This window comes from Hylobates moloch, unplaced genomic scaffold (assembly GCF_009828535.3).
Source record: "Hylobates moloch isolate HMO894 unplaced genomic scaffold, HMol_V3 SCAFFOLD_22, whole genome shotgun sequence".
In the NCBI taxonomy this organism is placed as follows: Eukaryota; Metazoa; Chordata; class Mammalia; order Primates; family Hylobatidae; genus Hylobates; species Hylobates moloch.
The window spans coordinates 22171496-22195738 of NW_026652297.1; the positions used below are offsets into that span (position 1 = coordinate 22171496).

General features: G+C 39.4%; 1 protein-coding gene across 4 annotated transcripts in view; it reads left to right on the top strand.

Annotated features, from left to right (window-relative positions):
- PLCL2 (phospholipase C like 2) overlaps positions 1 to 24243 on the top strand; it is a 210612-nt gene that overhangs the window by 180576 nt on the left and 5793 nt on the right. For 2 of the 4 annotated variants that reach the window (XM_032144084.2, XM_058433539.1), the window contains one exon: positions 7722 to 7831. In XM_032144084.2, coding sequence (XP_031999975.1) covers positions 7722 to 7831 — 110 coding nt within the window. Of the gene's footprint in view, positions 1 to 310; positions 533 to 7721; positions 7832 to 20148; positions 20726 to 24243 lie in introns of those variants that run through there. The other 2 variants (XM_058433540.1, XR_009211620.1) reach the window with 2 other exon arrangements.

Genomic DNA, 24243 nt, shown 5'->3' on the forward strand with positions numbered 1-24243 from the left:
GGTGAGTCACGTGGTTGTGTGTTTAGAATGGTGGCATGGTAATTAGATTCCACAAAGGGCTGAAAGTTATGCAACTTCATCTCACCTAGATCTACCCAGATGGAAAGTGCTGGCGAAGAAGAAAACCTCCCTCATATAATTCATTCACAAATTGTACTGCTGTGGATTTGGCATTGCAAGGATCTTGTCATCCATCTGGGTTTCAGGCATATATTTTAAGAGACCTGATTTGTCTTTTCCATCTCATGTGGAATGGGATTTAACAGTTCAAAATCCATCTTAAAATAATTTGGCTTTTGTTAATGCCCAGATTGTTTGGGAAGAAGGCCAAGAAAAGGAGGCTACCAACTGGAACTATCTGAAAAGCAATTAGGCATTTCCACATCTCCACAAGGATTAGGATGTAAACACCCACAGGTCGGCCGCACACCCAAACTTCAGACCTCTGGAGTTTTCAGGCAGAGCATATAGTTTACAAAGGCTGTACATTTAAACAGGTACTATATATAAATTATACATATTCTTATAAAATTACCAGATATCCATGTTTTGTTCTCTAAGTAGTGTGATATCATACCGTAAGTCATGTACAGACCATGTTATGTTAAGGTACTTTTAATACTGTTGATATATCTACCTCTTGAATGAGGTCCCACACACACCTGTGTTATGTGGTATTCCATCTTTCAGGAAATATTCCACTACACCTAATTTGGGGAATTTGAAATAAAAATATAAATATATATTTTGTCACCATTTAAAAGATTTTAGCTTTTGCTTTTAATTTCTGTTTTTTAATCTACACACAAAAATTTTTATACTGGTTGTGTTTGTGAGAAAAGAGGTTTTTGGGACAGCAAAGTAAATTTTCAGTTGAAAAACTAATCTTTAAGTGTATCCGTTTAAGATCAATATGTCTCCTTATGAAGAATTTTTAAAACTATATTTGCTTCTAAAATTTTAGCCATGTGCTACATGCTATATTTTATTTTCATATCATTTAGATTGGTAGAGAAAATCCCAACCAGAATGTTTGAAAGGTCGTCTGCTTTACGTTTGGCAAGAATAAATGGCATTCATTTCATCGAAAAAGGAGATGATGCCATGTTTCTGACTTGGCCCTCACTTCCTTGCAAAGCAAAAGCCTCTTTTTGCTATCTTTTTATTGTATATATCCTATTTTTATTTTTAGGGCTGTTGGGTTTTCATCTAAGTTTGTTATCTCTGATGGGAAGCAGAAAACTTGATAGAAGTGGAAATTTCTCTTCACTATATCCCAGTATAGTTGTATGCAGTTATGCTAAATGTTCTGGGGTTAATTTAATTATGCCATCTTGAAAATTTTGCACCCATTTATTAATTTTTATAAAACCTGACATTTTATCAGCATTATAATTCATTTTTTGTCATTAAGCTTTTAAGCGCTTCAGGAAAAAAACTATTTAAAATATTTAAATTATAAAGTATTTTGAAATAATAATTGGAAAATTATGTGTAATCAACACGTACACATATTAAAAATCCTAGCTGTTTAGATTTTAGAGATAACACGACAGAAGCAATAAATTTCTAAAATCTGTTTCTTTATATAAAAATTCAATAATGTAATTTTGTGTGGCCATTCCAATTTTTAAAATTTAACATTATAGCTATAAAGCAAAGGTCACATGATTTGGGCAGTCCTCACCATGAATTAATGGCTTCATTCTGTTCTTTGTTCACACAGCCTATATCTTCCATTCCCTTTCGACCAGAACTGAATTAAACTCTCATTGACATCACCTAAGGATTTTCCATGTGTCCTTTCTCTGCTGCTTGATGACCTACTATTTATACCCTTAGTTCTCAAGTTCATTATCACAAAGAAATTGCGGCAGGTTTCCTCGTGGTTAACATTCCAGAAGAAAAGTAACCCACTGCTTTTCCCTAGGAACAGAAACTTGGGGTCATGGAGTCAAAGCAACCTAAGGGTTGGTTCTTTGGAACAGAGCAACTGAGGCTCAAAGACAATCATTTTGTTGAAAGAGCAGCCACACCAGGCCAGCCAGGTCTGTGTATGAGACACTGATGATTTGCTGATCTCTGAACATAATTTACCCCTAAGTATTAATCGGTATTACTGCATGTTTTATTGGATTCATGTAATATGCTCACAGCCTTCAAACTTTGATGTCTTTAAACACACTGCGTATTCTGACTGTGAAATATATAGCACATAGCAATTGTGTCACACTTCCAAAGGACTGTTTACCTACTTAGTGTTGGTTTTCAAATGAAGTTTTTTCCATTTCTTTGGCTAGAATTAACTGTTACCTCTTGTCTTACTTGGGTGGCAACATGGTTGTAGAATCAAGGAATCCTAGTTCCTTCCCCTCTGTCTTTAATAGCTGCCCCAAAATGTTACGTTTCACCTTTAAAGAAAACATGGATGAAGCCATACTTTATTTGAGACTTTTATAATGCCATTTAGTTTAAATTAGACTGGTATATGGGACATTGGCTAATAGAAAAAATACAATTATTTTGTTAAACAATTAACTTCAAGATAATGTGAACAACTATACTTGGCTCTAAAATATACAAATTTAGGATGCAAATGTGTTGGTATAGTATTTGGAAGATATTGGAAAGATACAGGGAATGGAACTTGTTTTTGAAAGAGAAAAAAAATCCTACTTCTTATTCTCTCATTATTATTGGCCTGGTTTCTATTTCTGAACCTGAAGATTGTTTTCACAGTGGGAATTCTTGTCACTATCCCTAAGCAGCGGCGGCAGCAGCAACCTTGACACCATCCTGAATCTGCCTTCCTGTTTATTCTCCCCAGTGTCTGCCTGGTGGCTTTCCATAGGTCCAGCAGGCAATGCTCTGGCCACAAAAGCTAAGAGCCACACTCTGTAAGAATATTAGGACTCTTTTGGCTTAAATCCACAATGTAAAAATTTCTAAATATGACCTTCTAAATATGCAGATGATCATCACAACAGAAATTTTCTCAGGATCAATAAAATTCCAATTATTTTTATTAAGTATGTAGGTTTTTCTTACCTATAATTCATCAATGAAAAACACTTGTCTCTTTCTCTCTTCCTTCCTCCATTCCTTCCTTCCCTCCCTCCCTTCCTTTCTTCTTTCTTCATTCCCTCCTTCCTTCTTTTTTTTAGGATAGACAGTCTTATAGTTCTTAGATTTTCTGAAATACCCCTCTAATAATGACCCTCTGATACTTACTGAACATGGACTTTGCATCTCTCAGTCCCATCTCCCCATCTTCCTAACCGGATTTTCTTCAGAATGATCCCAAGTCCTCTTGCACTTTAAACACACACCTCCAGTGATTCTGTTACTCGTTGAGGTTTGAGATGCACTCTGTAGCCTCCACGTGACTTCTCTGTACTGCCTGTCCCCACCATTCTCTGACAAGTTCGCCCAGACCCTCCTCACATGCTCTTTAAATTATCTGGATTACTGTAACAGTCTCCACTTTTGCCTGTTCAACTGCAGTCACAGGTTCACACAGCTGCTTGCCCACCCACAGCTCTTCCCAACACTGGGTCATGCTCCATTTGCATCCCCATAGTGGGAGTCCTACATCTCTTCTCTTCCTGTAATTAAAGTGCAAGGAGTTTTAAAACAAAACCGACTTGACTTCTTGGGGGAGTGGAGAGGGGGTGTGACTTAGTCTTAAGCTTTTTACTTCTTACCTGATTTTTGCCAGCTACTTTAAAACTCACTCTATCTAGTCTTTAGACAGAATAGTATGACTTACAGAAGGAGAAGAGATGCTACTCTTCAGCTTTTTAGTAAGAGAAGGACTTTTTCGTTGGGCTAATGTTTCTTTGCTGAAAATAATTTGAAAAATGAGGTGGTTACTTAACTTCTAACCCAGAGAAGTTCTTTATACACCACTGTTGTTGTAAAGAACTCTGAAGACTTCCTGTGACATGCTAGGAGTAGATTTCCTAGTAATTTAGTTCTAAGAGAATAATGCAATTTGCATCTTAGATATCTTAATGGATTTCTTTTGTTTTGTATAGACAGACTGATCCAGTTCAAATGTATAATCTCATTCTCTCTCACTCGCTCGCTTCCCTTATAACTGGTACCTATGCAATAGCCCTTACAATGTTCTGCCCACAGAATAATTATTTTACACAGATGACTATATCAGACAAACCAAGATTAAAATCCTTCTTCACCACTTCCTTAGGAAAGTGCTGTAGCCTCTGTCTGCATTTCTTATATAGTGTATGTGAAGTGCCTGCAAGTTGCCTTGTGATTCCCTTGGTTGTGTTATCTTTCATCCTTGCCCTGGCCCTCGCATGTCACAGGGAGACAGTGAAAGGTCAAGGTGAGAACCCTTTTCTTAAAAAAATAAAATCAATATATGCTTCAAATTAGTTGATTAGCAAAATCCACTCTGGTGGATTTTGTCATTTCTGGTGGATCAGTCATTTCTAAGTTAATAACACAGAAATGTTTAAACGACCAGCCTGACCAACATGGTGAAACCCCATCTGTACTAAAAATACAAAAATTAGCCACGTGTGGTGGCACGTGCCTGTAATCCCAGCTACTTGGGAGGCTGAGGCAGGAGAATTGCTTGAACCCAGGAGGCAGAGGTTGCAGTGAGCTGTGATCACACCACTGCACCCTCACCTGGGCAACAGAGTGAGACTCTGTCTCAAAAAAAAAAAAAAAAAAAAACAAAGACATGTTTAAAAGAAACGTGTTATGCAGCAAATCAAATAATTAAATAAATGACAATGGGATTAATAGTCTCAGTCACTTTTTTGGATTCTGAGTTTTTTATTTTTAACTTAGTATTTCCAGTGTTCAATTTGTCACCTTTTTGCCTGTTTTTTTCAAAGAGCTTCACTAATAAAACATTTTACACGGCCCTGTGAACTTTTATTGGGCTAGAGGTATTTTAAGAGGAGTAAGATAAGGGAGAATGGTCTTATCTCATTTTTTTTAATAGACTTGTAAAATATGAGCTTTTTAGATAGCAGCCATGTATGCAGCTACACTTGTTTCTTTAAATGTTTCCCCATTTCTTCCTTATCTATATCATTTTTTATCCTTTCAACTCTGTTTCATCTTCAAGTCCCCAATCCTTCTCAAGGCAGCCTGTTCTATAACAGCCTCTGGTCCTAGGCTCATACTTTCTGAAGTTTCTGAAAGCTGTTTCCTTAAGACCTAGAGTAGCTGTTTGTCTAAGCTCAGCATTCCCTTCTTCTGCTGTTCCATACTTACATTATGTGCGTTGGAATTAAGCCCAGTATACCAGTTCCTGTCATTGCCTCATTACCTTACAGGTGATCAAATATTCAGCAAGGCACCATAAACAGTCTGCCCCTAGCAGAATGAGGCTTCCATGCAGATACCTTGATGTTAGAAAAATCCCCCACTATTATTGTTACACCTTGTGCCAGTTTTGAAATGCCATAAAAACCATTGCGAAGAGTCCACATCCGGTCAAGCAATTGTAATATGTGGCCCTGTGTTAGTTGACATCACTTCTATTTTTCCTCCCAGTTTCTTTTCCCGTTCATCTTGCAGTCCATGGAGTCATATTTCTTGTTTGTAGAGAGCTGCCCCCTCCCTCCCACTCTTGTGTCTCTTCCCTTTCCTACAATTCCAGTCATGGATTCCATTCTGCAAGCCTCAGTGATAATTATGAGAATATGGTACCTCCTGACTGCCAGAAACATAATGAATATTAATTATTCCTGTTTGGAAATCCAGAACTCTTGCTGAAGTCCAATATTAAAACTTAGAAAAGCCAAGCACATCAGTCTTATCATTAGGACCCCGATGGGTGGATCTGAGTCATGCAGCACACTCCAGGGAGTCTCCCGGATGTGAAGAGTGGGGAAAGTGTGTGTGTGGCATTGGGGTGGAGGGGGCTTATTCAGTTAACCAAGTTGAGATGTTCTCAGGTACCATCATCAGCAAAAGAGAAGTTGGAGAAAAGGGGAGTGGTCCATGGGTTAGTTCCCTGGAGATTGGAATGAATCTTACTAGTTACTGTTCTTTCCCAAAACCAGTGAGGCTCCCATACCTTATTAGCATAACAGGGAGTAGGACCACAGCTCCTGGTTAGGTAGGAAAAAGAAACACAGAAGTAAAAAGACTGAATTGGCCATTTATTGTGTTTATCATATGTGCTTCAGTTTTTGCTTGATATTTAAAGACACTAAGGAATAAAGTTGTTGTCAATCACCATATAAAGAGTTGCTTCGAAATGGTGTTGCATAGAAAGGGAATTAGAAATTGGAATGCCCAACTGAAGAGTAAAAGTGTGCAAAAGAATGTACAAAATGTCTTGTAAAATTTACAATAGTTCTAAATTATATGTAATAGCAAAAGTTTTTAAACAATGCAACGTCCTTCAGTAGGGGACTGATTAAATAAATGCTAGTTCATCTACACATTGGAGTCTCTGTAGCTGTCACAGAAAAGAGTGAGGAAGAGCTCTATACACTGACATGGAGTGAACTCCACTATGCAATTGTGTGAGAAAAAGAGAAAACAACCAACAGGCAGGACACTGTACATAGTATGCTACTTTCATGTAAGAAAGGACGATTATGAATAATATGTACACATTTGATTATATTTGCAAAGCGAAACAATACAATAAAAAACTAGTAAGAACATATAAGGAGAAGAAGGATCAAGGTAGAGAAGACCATAAAGGAGGCAAGACTTCTCTGAATTCACCTCGATATGTAGTTTAATTTTGGAATTATGTAACATTTTGATATAATCCGTAAAACAAATTACATCCAAAAAAAGCACTCCCCTCCACCACACACATGTAAAATGAGAAAAAAGAAACACATGACCTAATTGTACATTGTCAGTAACATAACCACAGAGAGAAAAGAATTATTCCGGCTGACCCTAGAACATCATATTTTTCACTGAACATTCTCAATTACATATACTCTTAAGGACAAAAATATGCTAAGAATGTTTAGATTGGATTCAGCAGTCTATTAGCAGTTATATTGGTGTGATTAGGAATTAAGATTTTTCCACTTAATGGAAAAAAAGCATAAAATTTTTAAATCTATATGAAAACCCTGTAAACTAAATTTGAATTAGAGGATCTACAGATCTTGCAGAAATTATTTTGAACAGCAGTAGGGAATATTTATTTGTTATATGAATTCTGGTGTAGAATTATAGCATAAATGCAGAGTTAGAGTTCAGGGTCTTTCTCCACTCCCATCCTTGTACTTTGGGCTTGGTCTCTGACCTCAGACTGACCCTTTCTGTGACAGAAAATCCATTACTTTGCGTTCTTTCTATCCCTGGTCTCCGCTGTGTCCTCAGTGGAGCTTAAGTCCGCCTTCTGAGAGTCCAAACCCAGATGCTGGCCCCAGCCCTTCTTTCTGCTCCCTTGCAGCCTCCTATCTCTGAAGCTTGCTGAGCTTCCCTTCTCTAAAATAAGAATAACAATGATCATAGGTGCCCTGTTTCCCTTCAGAGCAATGAGGAACAATTGCCGACTTCGAAGATGCCTTCTGCCTTGTTGTTGCCATAATTTTTCAGTGTTTTGTCCCCATTATTACATTCTTACATGGACACATTTATGAAATTCCACTGGAGGTTGGAATCATTTTAGCTTTACCTAGAAAAAGAAATATTTCCAGTTCATTACCACAGATTGGATGGGAGGTAATATACTTTGTCTTTTTTATTTCTTTCAGCCATGGAATTCCATGAACACTTGCACAGCATAGGCACCAAGGAAGGTTTGAAGGAAAGAAAACTACAAAAAGCAGTGGAGAGCTTTACCTGGAATATTACCATCTTAAAGGTATCTACAGAGTTGTTTCTGATGCTGGTGATTTTGCAGTCTTTTTCAGCATGCCTGCCTCTCTTAGTATAACATTTCCTGCATTGTACATGGTCAGCCACTGATATTGTAGAATGGATGCAGAAATCACATGAAGAACTCTGCCCTCCTAGAGTCTGTAGGCACAACAGTTTGACATTGCGGATCAGTTGAAGAACAGGGGAACTTCTATGATTGGCACATTGTAAGTTCTGATAGACAAAGGACTTTGTCATTTTATCCTTGAGACATTTTAAAGTTCATAAATGCCAGTTGCTATATGTAGAATAGAAAATATTGATTACAGAGGGATGATTGGGAATTTAAAGATTCTAGTTACTCAAATTTCATTTAACACTTTAAAGTATAATTATAGCTATAATGTTCATATGATCCCAGAAATAAATAGAAAAGAATTATATGGAGCATAATCAAAGGAAATACATAAAAGAATTGCTATTGAAAGAAATATTTCTTGAAGGGAAATGCCATCTGTATGCATATCTATTTTGGCATAACAGGTTTTAAAAATTAACTTTTTTTATTATAAAAATAATATATTTTCATTGTCAAAAATGTCAAAAGAGCAATAATCAAAGGTAAACACAGTCCCGTCATCCAGAGACAATTACTGTTGGCCTTTTGCTGTGCATTCTCTCAGGCTGATTTTCTATTTTATATGTAATGTGACATAATTTTAAAAATAATGCTATGTATGTAGCTCGAAACTTTTTTGAGCTTTACCTCAATAGTTCTTCTCAGTGTTATTCGCAGAGCATAAATAATAATAGCACAGAGGTTATTTCATTCCAGGTCTTGGACAATTAATAAATGTAAAATTACTCTCCGGTGTTTGCCTTCCAAACTTTATGCTCAGCTAATTTGTAGGGAAGAAAGGAAGGCTTCCCTTTCACCCTCTGAAGCTGCCTTGAAAATGACCTGACAATTGACAGATTAGCAGGCATAAAAAGGCCTACATATTATATTTATTTAAGGTGCAGAAGCATGGGGAATGGCAGGAGGATGATTACCTAAGAACCCAGTATGGTCTTGATGCTTACGAACCCTTCTTCATAGTGGAGGGACATCGGGGAAATGTGGCCATTTTTGAGGGGTAGTAAATGAATTTTGGGGGAAATGAATGGGCCCAGTGCTCAGAAATGGGATAGTAAATGATTCTCTTTGGGAACTGAAGGGTCTGAGAAGGAAAAATAGTTTGGGAGGAAGTTCTTCCGTGCTGTAGTTGTGGTGTTTAATTTTCAGTCTCTTCTTCTGTAAATTTTAATCTTCTCTGGTTAATGAAATTTCAGAGAGGAGATCAGAGGCATTTGTGCTCCTCCTTGGTGGGTCCAGTTTCTAGTTAGATAAGGGAACTTGAACAGCCTCATCTTTGGGAGACAGAGGACTGAGATATGTGGTGGGGGAGGTCAGAGAAACCGTGAGCCTGCTTCTTTGGTTCCGCATATCAAAGTATCATCTTTTGGGGTATTGTTTTCTGAGCCCCAACAGGTTCAAGACCATAAAGACATTATCACAGCTGCCTTTTTAAATTTCCTCATTCCCCCTCAAGTTAAAAGCTCCATCCCTGGAGCTGACAATAATTTTCAGATTTGATGTAATAAAAGGTGTCTTCCAAAGCTAGTCACCATTTGCATTTTTCTCACGTTAAACCTCTACTTATTTTTATAATTAAGATCATTTTCTTGACTTCTTCAGACATTTCCCTTTTTACTTATGTACTTTTCTTGTATACCTATTTTGCTTAGAATTTAACCCTGATTGTTTGCAGATCAGTAAACAGCAGACATAAAAATTTACAACGAAAAGGGATTTGGCTTTACAATTTGCTGACTCACTCCTGGTCAGAGGTGAGGGGTACACTACAAATTTCCTGTAAGCTCAGGAAAATATAGCACAGCAGATTAAGCCCTGTGGTAGGAACAAATGCTCACTTTGCTTTAATTTTATTAGAGGCAAATATAGACATAGGGACCAAACTTTGGCCTGTCAAGTACCGTTGCTACTCATGTGTGGTCCGGGAACCAGCAACCTGGGCCTCAGGGGGGAACTTGTTAGAAATTCAGAATCTCAAGTCCCACCCTAGTCCTGCTGATTCAGAACCTGCATTTTTACAAGATCCCCAGGTGATTCTTAGGCACATTAAAGTTTGAGAAGCACTGGGCTGAGAGCCACCAAAAATGGGAGCCTGATGCACATATTAATGAAAAACAGCTGACATAAAGCAGTGTGCCATATTTTAGAAGTAATTGGACCAAATAGATACACTGAAGAAACCTACTTTCTTTTGAATTGTGTCCAGGAGAGAGAATTAACACCTCAGACTTATGTTCATATGGAAGTAAATGTATAGGATGGGGTAATAGGTCTTTTTTTAATTTCCAGGATAATATTTGCTACAGATGGTGTTTAAGGATGGTAGAACGTAAGTGAGGGATGAGGAAGAATTGGAGAGATCTGTGTGTCATTTCTGTAGAATGGAGGGCTTTTTTCATTCCTGTATGTCACTGGTTTAAACTTTCTTTAGAAGAATGAGTGCTGACAGGGAATCTTGAACGTGAATATAGGTCTGAGTTGAGCTACCAGTATTTTCCTGGCGGGTGGGCATGGGATCTGTCGAGTTCCTCCCATCACTTTTTCTTTGCAGTGAGCTAGGAGAGGTGGCAGCGCTCCAGGCAGATGGCCAGCAGTAAACACACAGCAGGAGGCTCCCAGTAGCATAAATGCTTAGGGAGGGTTTCAGATGACCCTGGAAATGCAGAGAAGAGGAAGTGAAGGAGGAAGCCAGGAAGACTGCTGAAGGAGCTCTGAAACAGGCCAAGGCTTGAGAATTACCTGGGATGCTTAAACATGCCCTCTCCTAAGCCTCACCCCAGACTTCCCAGATCAGAATCTCCAGGCTTGGAACCCAGAAATCTGCTTATTTAACAAGTTTCTTGGGGGATTCTGAGGCACACTAAAAAAAAACATTATTATTATTGTCCTAGAATCAAAAGCTTTCCTGATGCATCACCATAGTCATTTAAACCATAAGGAAGTAGGGTGGCCAGCCATCCCAGAAGCAAGACATTCAGTGCTAAAACCAGGACAATCTGGGCAAACTGGGACCATTGATCACCCTGAGAGGAGTTCCTGCCACTAAAAATGTCCTTTCTTTGAAGGACGTCTGTCCCAGTTTTTATGAATCTTTACTTGCTTAGTTTAGTTTTTTTTTTTTTTAAATTTTGAAGGTTCTTTTAAAATTCAGAAATGAACAAAGAAGAAATAAAGTCATCTATGACTGCCACACCCAGAATTATCTACTATTAACATCTTGGCATACTTACTTCCAGTCATTTTTTTCTTGAATAAAAAAGCATTCATTTGTTGTTATAAATCTATCTTTTTTAAAATAGAAAAATGTTTTTAAATGACCCAAGATTCTCCCTCTGATAAATAACCATTATTAGACGTAGGTAACCTTATTCCAGGAACCTTTCTATATGAATATATCTGGATGGATCAGTATATATTTTATTGATTCTAAGTCATACTATTTTTCACACTTTCAGTATCTTTGAAATTAGCGTATATCTTATAGTCCGTGGCATCTTTGCATTATATCCTGGTTAAATTGGCAATGATTTTTCTTTCTTAATGCTACATAAAATGCTGGCACATCTCACAGCACTAACGTCTCAGATATTATGAAATAAGTTATGTCAGTAGATATAATTCTTTTTTTTTTTTCTTTTTTTGAGATGGAGTCTCGCTCTGTCACCCAGGCTGGAGTGCAGTGGCACAATCTCAGCTCACTGCAACCTCTGCCTCCTGGGTTCAAGTGATTCTCCTGCCTCAGCCTCCCAAATAGCTGGGACTATATGCATGCGCCACCATGTCCAGCTAATTTTTTTATGTTTAGTAGAGACAGGGTTTCACCATCTTGGCCAGGCTAGTTTTGAACTCCCGACCTCAGGTAATCTGCCCACCTCAGCCTCCCAAAGTGCTGGGATTACAGGTGTGAGCCATCACGCCTGACTGATAGAATTCTAATATAACTGTTCTTTAAAAATTTTTTAAGTACTAAATTTCATTTTATTTAACCATAAAGATGCTAAATGAATTGGTGAGCAATTTCTACCATAACAAGATTTATTTCCATTTCCCAAAAGATCCCTTTGAGGTTAAGAAAAGGGATTATGAAAAATGTTAATAGAAGTCATTTTGTTGGGTATTTTTAAAGCTACATGTTTTAGTTATAAGTATTGTTGGTTGACCTGCTATGAAAGATGACAGTATGGGCCGGGCATGGTAGCTCACACCTGTAATCCCAGCACTTTGGGAGGCCGAGCTGGGTGGATCACCTGAGGTCAGGAGTTCAAGACCAGCCTCGCCAACATGGCGAAACTCCATCTCTACTGAAAATACAAAAATTAGTTGGGCATGGTGGCGGGTGCCTGTAATCCCAGCTACTCGGGAGGCTGAGGCAGGAGAATTGCTTGAACCCAGGAAGTGGAGGTTGCAGTGAGCCAAGATCGTGCCACTGCACTCCAGCCTGGGCGACAGAGCGAGACTCTGTCTCAAAAGAAAAAAGAAAGAAAGATGACAATATGCGCATTCTCTAATATTACTAGATAGAGCATATTGTTATTTTTTAATTGTCCATGTTAAAAGTATTCATATTTGGTCTTAAAACTATAATTGCCATGTCACTTGAAGTTCAGTATTTAAATTGGTTCACTGTCACCATCAATCTGAGAAGTCACCCATGCTTTCCTACAGCCTACAGGAATAGCAGGGAAAAGAGATAAAGCAAGCGGGTGTCATTGCCAGGCTTCTTATGATATTGGACCTAGCCTTCTCTTCTCAGAGTTTGTAAAATGTCCCGTTCTAGGGTTTCTGCTGCAAACTAGGGAGAGGGTATAATCCATTCCCACAGGCCTCCAATTGCTTCTTTGATTTAGAAGCCAACTTTCAAACCTCCTTCAGCATCATTCTTTTTTGTGTGTCAACTTTGAGACATAATGTTTGTAAAATAAAATTCACCAATTTTGAACACAAAATCCTATGAGTTTTGACAAATGTATATACAGGCATACCTTGGAGACTGCTTGTTCAGTTCCAGACCATGGCAATAAAGCAAATATCACAATAAAGTGAGTCACATGATTTTTTTGGTTTCCCAGTATATATAAAAGTTATATTTACACTATAATGTAGTCTATTACGTGTGCAGTAGCATTTATGTCTAAAAACCAATGTACATAGCTTAATTTAAAAATACTTTATTGCTAAAAAATGCTAATAATCATCTAAGCCCTCAGTTAGTTGTAATCCTTTTGCTGGTGGAGGGTCTCGCCTCCATGTTAATGGGTGATGACTGATTAGGGTGGTGGTTGCTGAAGGCTGGGGTGGCTTGTGGCAATTTCTTAAAATAAGACAATGGAGCTTGCTACACTGATGGACTCTTTCTTTCACCACGGATTTCTCTGTAGCATGCAGTGCTGTTCAGTAGCATTTTACCCACAGTAGAACTTCTTTGAAAATTAGTCTTCTCAAACCCTGCCATTCCTTTATCAATTAAGTGTATGTAATATTCTAACTCCTTTGCTGTAATTACAGCAATGTTCACAGCATCTTCACCAGAAGTAGATTCCATCTCAAGAAACCACTTTCTTTGCTCATTCGTAAGAAGCAACTCCTCATGCATTACTGTTTTATGATGAGATTGCAGCAATTTAGTCACCTCTTCGGGCTCTAATTCTAGTTCTCTAGCTATTTTCATCCCATCTGCATTTACTTTCCCCACTGTCATCATGAACCCCTCCAAGTCAACCATGAGGGCTGGGATCAACTTCCTCCAAAATCAGCTTCTTCCAGACTCCTGTTAATGTTGACATTCTGACCTCTCCCATGAATCATGAATGTTATTAATGGCATCTTAGAATGGTGAATCGTTTCCAGAAGGTCTTCAATTTACTTTACCCTGATTCATCAGAGGAATCACTATCTATGGCAGCTATAGCCTTATGAAATGTATTTCTTAAATAATAAGACTTGAAAGTCAAAATTACTCTTTGATCCATGGGCCACAGAATGGATATTGTATTAGCAAGCATGAAAACAATGTTAATCTCCTTGTGCATCCTTGTCAGAGTGCTTGGATGACCAGGTAGATTGTTGATATGCAGTAATATTGTGAAAGGAATCTTTTTTACTGAGCAGTAGGTCCCAGCTGTGGGCTTAAAATATTCAGGAAACCATGCTGTAAACATGTATGTTCTCATCTAGGCTTTATTGATGCATTTATAGAGCACAGGCAGAGTAAATTTAGCATAATACTTAAGGGCCCTAGGATTTTCAGAATGGCCAATTAGCATTGGCTGCTACTTACAGCCACCAGCTGCATTATTCCCTAACGAGAATGTCAAACTGTCCTTTGAACCCTTGAAGCCAAGCATTGACTTCTCCTTTTGAGCCATGAAAGCCCTAGATGGCATCTTCTTTCAATAGAAGGCTGTTTCATCTACACTGAAAATCTCTTGTTTAGTATAGCCACCTTCATCAATGATCTTGGCTAAATCTTCTGGGTAACTCACTGCACGTTCTACATCAGCACTTGCTGCTTCGCATTGCACTTTGATGTGATGGATATGGCTTATTTCCTTAAACCTATGACCCAACCACTGCTAGCCTCCAGCTTTTCTTCTGCAACTTTCTTACCTCTCTTAGACTTCATAGAATTGAAGAGAGTTAGGGCCTTGCTCTAGATTAGGCTTTGGCTTAAGAGAATGTTGTGGCTGGTCTGATCTCCTATTGAGACCACTCAAACTTCTCCGTATCAGCAATAAGGCAGTTTTGCTTTCTTATCGTTCATGAATTCAGTAGAATAGCACTTTAAATTTCCTTCACAAACTTTTCCTTTGCATTAACAACTTGGATAAATGTTTGGTGCAAGAGACCTAGCTTTTGGCTCATCTTGGCTTTTGACTTGAACTTGGCTTTCTTCAGTAAGCTTCATTATTTCTAGTTTTTTATTTCAAGTGCGACTCTTCTTTTCACTTGAACACTTGGAGGCCTTTGTAGGGTTTTTTTTTGGCCTAATTTTCATATTGTTATGTCTCAGGAACTTTTCATGTCATTAGGGAGGCCTGAAGAGACAGAGAGAGATGGAGAGTGACCAGTGGAACAATCAGAACATGCACAACATTTACCAATTAAGTTTGCTGTCTTAAAAGGAAGGGCACACTTTATGGTGCCCCAAAATAATTACAATAGTAACATCAAAGACCACCGATCACGAATCACCATAACTGATACAATAATAATGAAAAAGTTTGAAATATTATAAGAATTACCAAAGTCTGACACAGAAACACAAAGTGAACACATGCTGTTGGAAAAATGACACTGTAGACTTGATTGACGCAAGGTTGCCACAAACCTTCAATTTGTAAAAAAAAAAAAAAAAAAAAAAAAAAATGCAGTATGTCTGGAGTCATGCAACCCCCAGCACAATGATGATAGGGCATTGCTGTCACCCTACTCCTCCAAATTGCATTGTGCCCCTTTGTAGTAAAATCCTTTATGTTGGCAACCACTTATCTCATTTCTATCTCTATAGTTTGACCTGTTCCAGAATGTCATATAAATGGAATTACATGGCACACAGTCTTTTCTGCCTGGCTTATTTCATGTAGCATAGTGCTTTGAGTCATACAAGTTAATGTAGGTTTCAGTACTCCATTCCTTTTTATTGCTAAATAGTATTCTGTTTTATGGATATAACACATTTTGTTTATACATACACCAATTTATGGACATTTGTGTTGTTTCCAATTTTTAGCTATTACAAATAAACCTGCAGTGAACATTCACATATCAGTCTTCGTATGGACATGTTTTTATTCTTCTTGGGTAAATATGAGTGGGATTGCTGGGTCACATGGTAAATGTGTGTGAGACTTGATGAGAAACTGCCACAGTGCTTTAAAAACAACTGATATTCCATTTTGCATTTCCCCAGCAGTGTTGCAAGGGTTTTAGTTGCACCACATCCTTGTCAACACTTGGAATTGTCGGTTTTGTCATTCCAGTAAGTGGATGGGGGTTGAGCATCTTTGGGTGTATGTGAGTTTTAAAAAATATCTGACAGACTCTAATGTGGTTTTCTTTATGTTTCTTCTGCTTGGGGTTTGTTGAGATTTTTAGATATGTGAATTTATAGTTTTTAACAGATTTGGAAACTTTTTGGTGATTATTTCCTGAAATTTGTTTCTGTCTTACCCTTTCTACCATCTCCTTCTGTAACTCCAATGATATGTATAAATATACTGCTTGATATTATCCCACAATCACAGATGCTTATTCGTTAGTTTTTAAGTACTTTCTTTGGTTTAAAAAAAATTTTTTTTTGAGGCAGGATCTCACTCTTGCCCAGGCTGGAGTGCAGTGGCGTGAACACTGCTCATTGCAGCCTCAACCTTCTGGGCTGAAATGATCCTCTCATCTCAGCCTCCTGAGTAGCTGGGACCAAAGGCACATGCTACCATGCCTGGATAATTTGTACATTTTTTGTAGAGACTAGGTTTTGCCATGTTCCCCAGGTTGGTTTCAAACTCCTGGCCTCAAACAGTCCTCCCACTTCAGCCTCCCAGGGTGTTAGAATTACCGCCCTCAGCCGTTTCCTTTTTGTTTTCTTTTTAATTCTTGATATTTTTATTGCCATGTCCTTGAGCAATATTGCTATATTTTCAAGCAACACTTCTGTCTTCTGTAATATCTAATCTGCCATTAATCCTATTCAGTTTTTTAATTTCAAATTTGTCATGTTTCTGTTCATGCTAGTCATGTCCTCTACCTTCTTGAAGACATGTCATATATTCACAATAGCTGTTTTCCAGCTCCTTCCTCTCCACTCTTGGCCCCTCATGTTTTAGCCACTGTTGGCTCCCTGAACTCCACACTCTTGTCTTCTCACCCCAGTGGGACTGCTGGGCTCTGTTTGAGTTCCCCTTTCCTGCACTGCACCTGGAAACTTCAAGCAGTAAGCTGGACATGGTTGTTTGTATTTCTTCTCTCAGGATCACTGTGTTATACTATCTGAAAGTCATTGTTTTCTGTATTCTGTCTGGTTTTCTAATTGTATGCCAGCCACATTTCCAACTTTTCCTGGGTCATTTCTTTCTTCCCACCCTCTGCCCCATCTGCTACTCCATGAAATAGAGAGAATATTCGCTCCGTTTGCATCTCTCTGGTTTGGTTGTGTTTGAGATAGAACTTTCAGGACTTTTATGACTTGCCAACATGGCTTCTGTGAGTTTTAGTTCACAGAATGATTATACCCTTTTTTGAGTTTAGTTGCTGTTTGTGGCTTTTTGCTTGGCTTTATTTTTTCTCATTTCATCAGGAATGTGGAATGGAAATTCTGTAATGCATTTTCAATCCACCAGCTTAATCAAGACTTCCTCTACCTTTATTTTCCAGTTGCCAAAATATTCACTGTACTGGTGGTAATTTTCACTGTGTCAATTGATTGCCATTCCTCAAATGGTAGAATCTCATACTAGAAGAGTCCTGTTTTCATTGGTCTGTTTTGGTTACCAAGAGTAGAAACTCACTCCGGCCAGCTCACAGAGGAGTGGCCACAGATGCTGGCTCACACAAGGGATCATGAGAGCGACAGGGACCTCAGGGAACTTGGAGACCGGAAACTGCAGTCCAGCCTCATGACAATAGCAAGCTGTTTGAAAACGTGGCAGCCCCCGACGTAGCTGCTCCTCTCTGTGGAACAGGGGTCTTTCTGCTTATCTTTCTGACTCTTCTCCATTCTGCTTCCTCTACTGGCTGGCTCGTTCTGTTCACTCAGAGTTTCTACTGCCTTATAACTTCTTCTGGCCTTGGTCTGTTCTTTACCATATCCTCTAAGCATTCATTTCAAGTACTCAATCTATTTGTATTTCCTACCTCAGCCTAGCCTTTTAGCTCCAGACCAGTGGTCCTGATAAACCTCCTCTTGTATTAAGTGTCCTTGGATCAGGTTCTCCCCCTGCTTTAATCCACTTTGTCCAGGAAGATATTGTCAGATGGCACAAAATATGGCTCCCTTTAGTGGCTGTTTCAGTTATCTGTTGCTGTATAACAAACCATTGCAAAACTAGTGGCTTAAAACAATGACTTCTGATTTCTCATGATTCTGTGGGTTAGCTGGGCTCAGCCAGATTGTTTTCCTGCTCCATGAGGTATTAGCTGGGATCACTTAAGAGATTTTCTTCTGCTGGGAACTATAGCATCTATATCATATCTTGGACTTGAATTAAGCTTGTTACAACCCAAGATGTTTTCCAGATGAATGGCTGCCAGGCTAGCTCTCATGACCTATGCCACTCTACCATCAGAAACAAGACTATCAATAAACCCTAAAAGTAATTAGAGATTCATTCTCTTTAGTAACCTAAGACTTCTGCCAAAAAATAAATCAATAAACTAGATGGTTTTTGCACCTGGTAAGACATTTGTCTTGATTTTCTTCATTTTTACCTGAGGTACAGTGCTTATCTTGAAGACTTAAAGACTGGCATTTGTTTCCTTTTTGAAATTACCATGATGGTTGATGTATGACTCCTTTTATTGAGGCTCATATCTCTTAGTTATTTTTATTTATTATAGGTAGTATAGTATGTTGTCTCTTTTCCTGAAAAGATATAATTGACTGAAAGCCATTTCTCTATTTAGTGTGTGAAAATTTCTCAGAATGGCTCAGAAAACCAAACTACAGTAGCGTTTATCATTAGGCAGGCTGTTCTTTCTGGTCCATTTGAAACACAGTAAAACCTCAAACATTAGGACCCCACTCGTGGAGTTTGTGATTACTCAGCTAATGTTTGACTGTGTAAATGGTGTGCTTGAAAGATTAATAGTGCGAAGGAGGTGCTTACGTGCGCGCTATTTTCCCTGGTGTTTCTAAGGGCTCTCACGCCCATGACCCAGCCCCACTTGCCTCTCAGTGTCCCCTCGCTCTCTGCGTCCTCTCTCTACACAGCTGGGCCACCCTCCGCTCCCCTCTGGCCCTGGTGCCTGCCTGGAACCCTCTCCTGACACCCCACCTTCTGTGCTTACGTCATGGCTCACCTCCACTGTCTGGAGACTCCAAAGGCTGCTCCTGAACGCTCACCCTACCTCTGCCACCAGAGTGGCCAGCTCTGTGCCAGACGAGGCCACTGTCCTACTGCATGGTGGACTTTAGCCCTTCCCATGGCCAGGTCTGTAGCAGAGGGAGATGTAGTCAAAGTCAGAACCTAGAAAGCTTTGTAACATAGAAATCATGCTGCTAAATGGTTGGGCTCCAGAGGCGCCCTGTGTTGGAGTCACGGTCACTCCTCTGTGGCAGGCAGCATCAGCCCCTGGGCCTGCTGCCGTCCTTTCCTGCCCTGAGTTTCCCCAACTCAGACACCGCCTCCTCCGTGGTGCTGCTGAGGAGCCCCCAGCCCTCCGTCTTTGGTGAAGGAAATGTAAAATTGTTTCTAAGGAGGAAGGCATTCATTCTGAATTTAATAAATTGAATCTTATATTTAAAATTATTAACTTTTGTACAAACCTCCGAGCACAACCATGGGAAAATTGGAGACTAACTGTAAATGTGATGACAGCCCAAATATAGGCAAAAAGTGTGGCAGGCAAAGGGAGCCACATGGATAGTCAGATCCATGCAGCCCACTGTCCCTTCATCATCAAGACACTGCCTCGAACCACAGAAACATCTCTTCGGATCCAGCAAAAACCAAGGGCAGGAGCTGTGCTTAGAGGGCTCTCCTTTCTGCTCCTGCACAGAACCCTTCATCCCCCTCCGGCAGCTTCTTTGCACCCTTTGGGGTGGAGGTCAGGGTGGAGGGAAGGTGGTCTTCCTGCTGTGGAGAGACAAGCTGATTTGCAGCTCATGTTCCATGCCCATCAAACATGTGAGTGCACATACAGGAAGCCAAAAGGACAGAAAACATCACGCACTCTTAAAATGAGCCTAATGTCCTGTACAAAAGCCTGTGTCCTGTTGCTGTAGGTTTAGGTGACTCTGATGATTAGGGAGTCTTTTTTCAACCGTTGGGTTTATTGAGACTTCAGTGGGAAGTGGACCTGACCAAGCTAGGAGGCCTTCCTTAATTCTGATGAATGTTCCACGATCTCAGCCAGCCTCAAAAGAACTCTTGAAAGGGGAACTATCAATGTATAATAATGAGAGGCGATTTAGAATCCGTAGCCAAGACTCCTACAATCCATTCATTCTTTTTTTTTTTTTTTTTTTCCAGACGGAGTCTTTCTCTGTCCCCCAGGCTGGAGTGCAGTGGTGTGATCTTGGCTCACTGCAACCTCCACCTCCCGGGTTCAAGTGATTTTCCTGCCTCATCCTCCCAAGTAGCTGGGATTACAGTCGCCCACCACCATGCCCGGCTAATTTTTGTGTTTTTAGTAGAGACGGGGTTTCACCATGTTGGCCAGGCTGGTCTTGAACTCCTGACCTCAGGTGATCCACCCACCTTGGCCTCCCAAAGTGCTGGGATTACAGGTGTGAGCCACCACACCCGTTTCATTCTTTTGTTCACTCATTCCTCATTCAACAAACACACATTGGAAATCCATATTTCTGTTTCTGCTTTTAATCACAGGAAGAGTGAATTGTCTACACAGTTGTTGATGTGCTGGGTACATGAAAAATGTAGTGGATGTTTCAACCTGCTTACTCTAAAATATTGCATGCAGTCTGTGGGATTCAACTCTCTATAGTTTTGGCCTCACAGTTTAGTTTATCCAACAGGAAAATAAAACAAACATACCAGAGAGAAAGGTGCGTGTGTTTCAGTGTGATTTACTGTTCAGACTCTACCCATAATCTCTCTAAACTCAGTGTCCTTTTTATGAAACGAGAATGGTAATAGCACTTCCCTTGCATCCCCTCTTTGTGGAGCAGGTGGTATCAGTGAAGGTACCTAAATTCTGCTGTGTTCCTCTCTGCATTCCCAAAAGACAGGAAGTAGGAGTATTTTTGTGCCTCAGACTCCCATAATGGTATGAGTACCCTCCTTCTTCTCCTCCCTCACACTGCATGTGATTTGGAAGAAAAGTGTCTGCTGGCCCCCAGGGAATGGCAGGTGCTAATCTTTGCTCTCTTCAACATCCAAGCATGTGGCCATTACACAGGTGGCAGAGGGCAGGGGAAGTCTTAGCTGCCGCACTGGATCCCTCACCTCAGAAGTAAGACGACTGTTTTTCTCTAATAGATAGTTGAACAAAAGGACTTTGAAAAAATTAGCCAGATGTAGAATCCCTGTTGTTTTGCCCCTAGGTCTAAATAAAAGCAATGACTTGTGATTGTTAATTTTGGCTCCCAAAATGTAGCACTAACAGATGTGTCTTGAAATATTTTTAATATATTAAAAACTAGAACATCTTTTGTGGTCATACAGAATGTATGGTGATTAGCCGAGGGCTGAGCACAGCTGGGGTGCGGTTCTGGCATTTGGAGCTGCCATCATTCTTTTCCTGGCTGCTCCGGCCTCTGATCCAATCCCAGGTAAGCCACAGGCTCAGCCAGAAAAAGCACAGTCACGCCAGACTCGCAGCAAGAGCTGCTGGGATCCAGCCACTGCCCTTAGTTACATCTTTTAAAGATTACTTTCTGGGCCTAAGTAAGAACCTTAAATATTTTGACCTAAGGTTGTTACAACTCTTTCAAGATGAAAACAAAATAGAATAAGTTAAAAAAAATTCAAACCAGAATGTGTGAGATCAAATGACATTTGAGTTGTTCAACTGAAAACATTGCAAAGCCAGCTTTGTGGAAGGAGTCTTCAAAACCAGACACCCTGTGTCAGTGGGTGGCAATGTTTTAAGTAACCTTTGCTCTTTTCAAGTCTTTTGAAGCAATGAAATATGAACACTGCTACAACGAACACCCCCACCTCTTTCAGAAGACACATTTTGTTCTTGTTGCCCAGGTGGGTGCAATGGTGTGGTCTCACTCACTGCAACCTCCGCCTCCTGGTTCAAGCAATTCTCATGCCTCATCCTCCAAGTAATGGTACACATAGAACAAAGTAAAAGTGATGTGGACAAAGTTGAGCGGCTCCTCAAGCCCAGATGTATTGCCTTTGGGAGTCCTTTGTGTCTCGCCTTGGTAATGTCCAAAGGCCTATTCTGTTCAAGATACCATGATGACTTATCTGAAGTTGAGAAACATAAGATTCAACCAGATGAAGAATTCTGTTATTACCACATTAATTATCGTATGCCATCTGGGGATTTTTGTTTTTAAATATCTGGTCATCATGTGGTAGATCTATATATGCTGACACGGAAAGATCACTAAGACATAACTTTTTGTGAAGAAAAAAGGAAACCAAAGAACAATATAGATTGCTTGATTGTATTTACATTAAAAGTAAAATAAAATAACTATTTGTAATATATATATAATGCCGAGAAAAAGACAAAACTCATTGTTTAGGGGGCAGCTGTGAGATTAAAGGGGAGACTTTCACATTTTACTTTAATTACATTACTTTAATGGCATTCAACAGATGGTTATGGAGCCCTTACTCTGTACCTGGCACTGTTCTAGGCTCTGAGGATACAGCAGTGATCAAAGACAAAAATTCCTGCCCTCGTGAAGTTTACATTTAGTGGAAGAGACAGACAATAAACCAAGCAGTAGAGTATGGCAATAAGTGTTATAGAAAAAGCAAGGCAGGGAAGTGGTAAGGAGAATTATGGACAGGAAGTGGGAGTTCTAATTAGACAAGATGGGGCTGTCAGGAAGGGCGCTGCTGTGAAGAGGGCATCAGAGTTAAGATGGCATCAAGGGGAGGGGAGGGAGCTAGCTAGGTGCATTTCTGGGGCAAGGGCATTCCCTGCAGAGGGGAACAATGAGTGCACAGACACTGAGGCTGGACTAGAGGGGACCTGATGGGTTTGAGGAACATTTAGGAGCGTAGCATGTCAGAGGTTAAGTGAACAATACAGGGTGGGTAGGTGGGTGAAGGAAGTCAGATGAGGCTGTGGGCAAGGACTTTGACTCTCACTCTAAGTTATTTGGGGGGCTGCTGAAGGGTTTTGAACAGAGGTGAAGGGATGTCCTGTGTTTTAATTTGAGCTCTCTGGCTGTCAAGTTGAACATGGAGAAGGAAGACCAGTCAGAATAAACTCCAAGAAAGATTATGGTGGCTTAAACCACATTGGCAGCAGTGAAGATGGTAAGAAGTGGTGAGAAACTTTATATATATATGTTTTGAAGATTGTGACAATAGGACCTACTGACAGGTGGGATGATTGATAGATGGAAGAAAAAGGGAAGAGTGAATAATGACACCAGGGTCCTTGGTCCAAGTCACTGCAAGAATGGAGTTGCTTTGACTGAAGAATAGCTGGTAGCAGGAGTAGTAGCAGGATATCAGAAACTCAACTGGACGTGTGATGTCCGAAAGAATGATGCCTAGATAGGCATTTTGGTAGTTACTAATTTTTATTAATAAAAATAAGAGCATACATCAATGAAATTAAAAACAGAAAATGCATAGAGAAAAATCATTAAAACCAAAAACTAGCCCTTTGAAAACCTTATTAAAATCAATAAGTCTTTAGTCAAGCTAACTAAGAAAGAGATGATACAAATTACTAATGTCAGAAATGAAATAAAGGATATTGCCACAGATTTTATGGACACTAAAAGGATAATGAAGGAATATTATGAACAATTCTATGCCCACAAACTTGAAAACCTAGATGAAATAGGCCAATTCCTTGAAAGGTACAATCTGCCAAAACTCACATGAGAAGAAATATACAATCTGAATAATTCTATATCTATTAAGGAAACCAAACCAATAATTAATAAGCCTCCAAAACAAAAAGCACCAGCCCAGATAGGCTCACTGGTTTCTGCTAAACATTTAAAGAAGAAATGATACCAATTCACTACAATCTCTTCCAGAAAATAGAAGCAGAGTGAATACTTCCTAACTCATTCTACCCAGCCAATTTTATCCTAATACCAAATCAAAGGCATTACAAGAAAAGAAAACAATAGACCAGTATCTCTCATCAACACAGATGCAAAAATCCTTAACAAAATATTAACAATTAAAATCCAAAAATGAATAAAAAGAATTATTCACCATGATCAAATGAGATTTATACTGGGTATACAAAGCTGATTTAACTTTTGAAAATCAACTAATGTCATTCATCATATCAACAGGCTAAAGAAGAAAAAGCTCGTGGTTATGTCAGTAGATGCAAAAAAAAATTTGACAAAATTCAGCTCCCATTCATGATAAAAATTCTCAGTGAACTAGGAATAGAGAGGACCTTACTCAACTTGATAAGGAACATCTACAAAAACCATACTG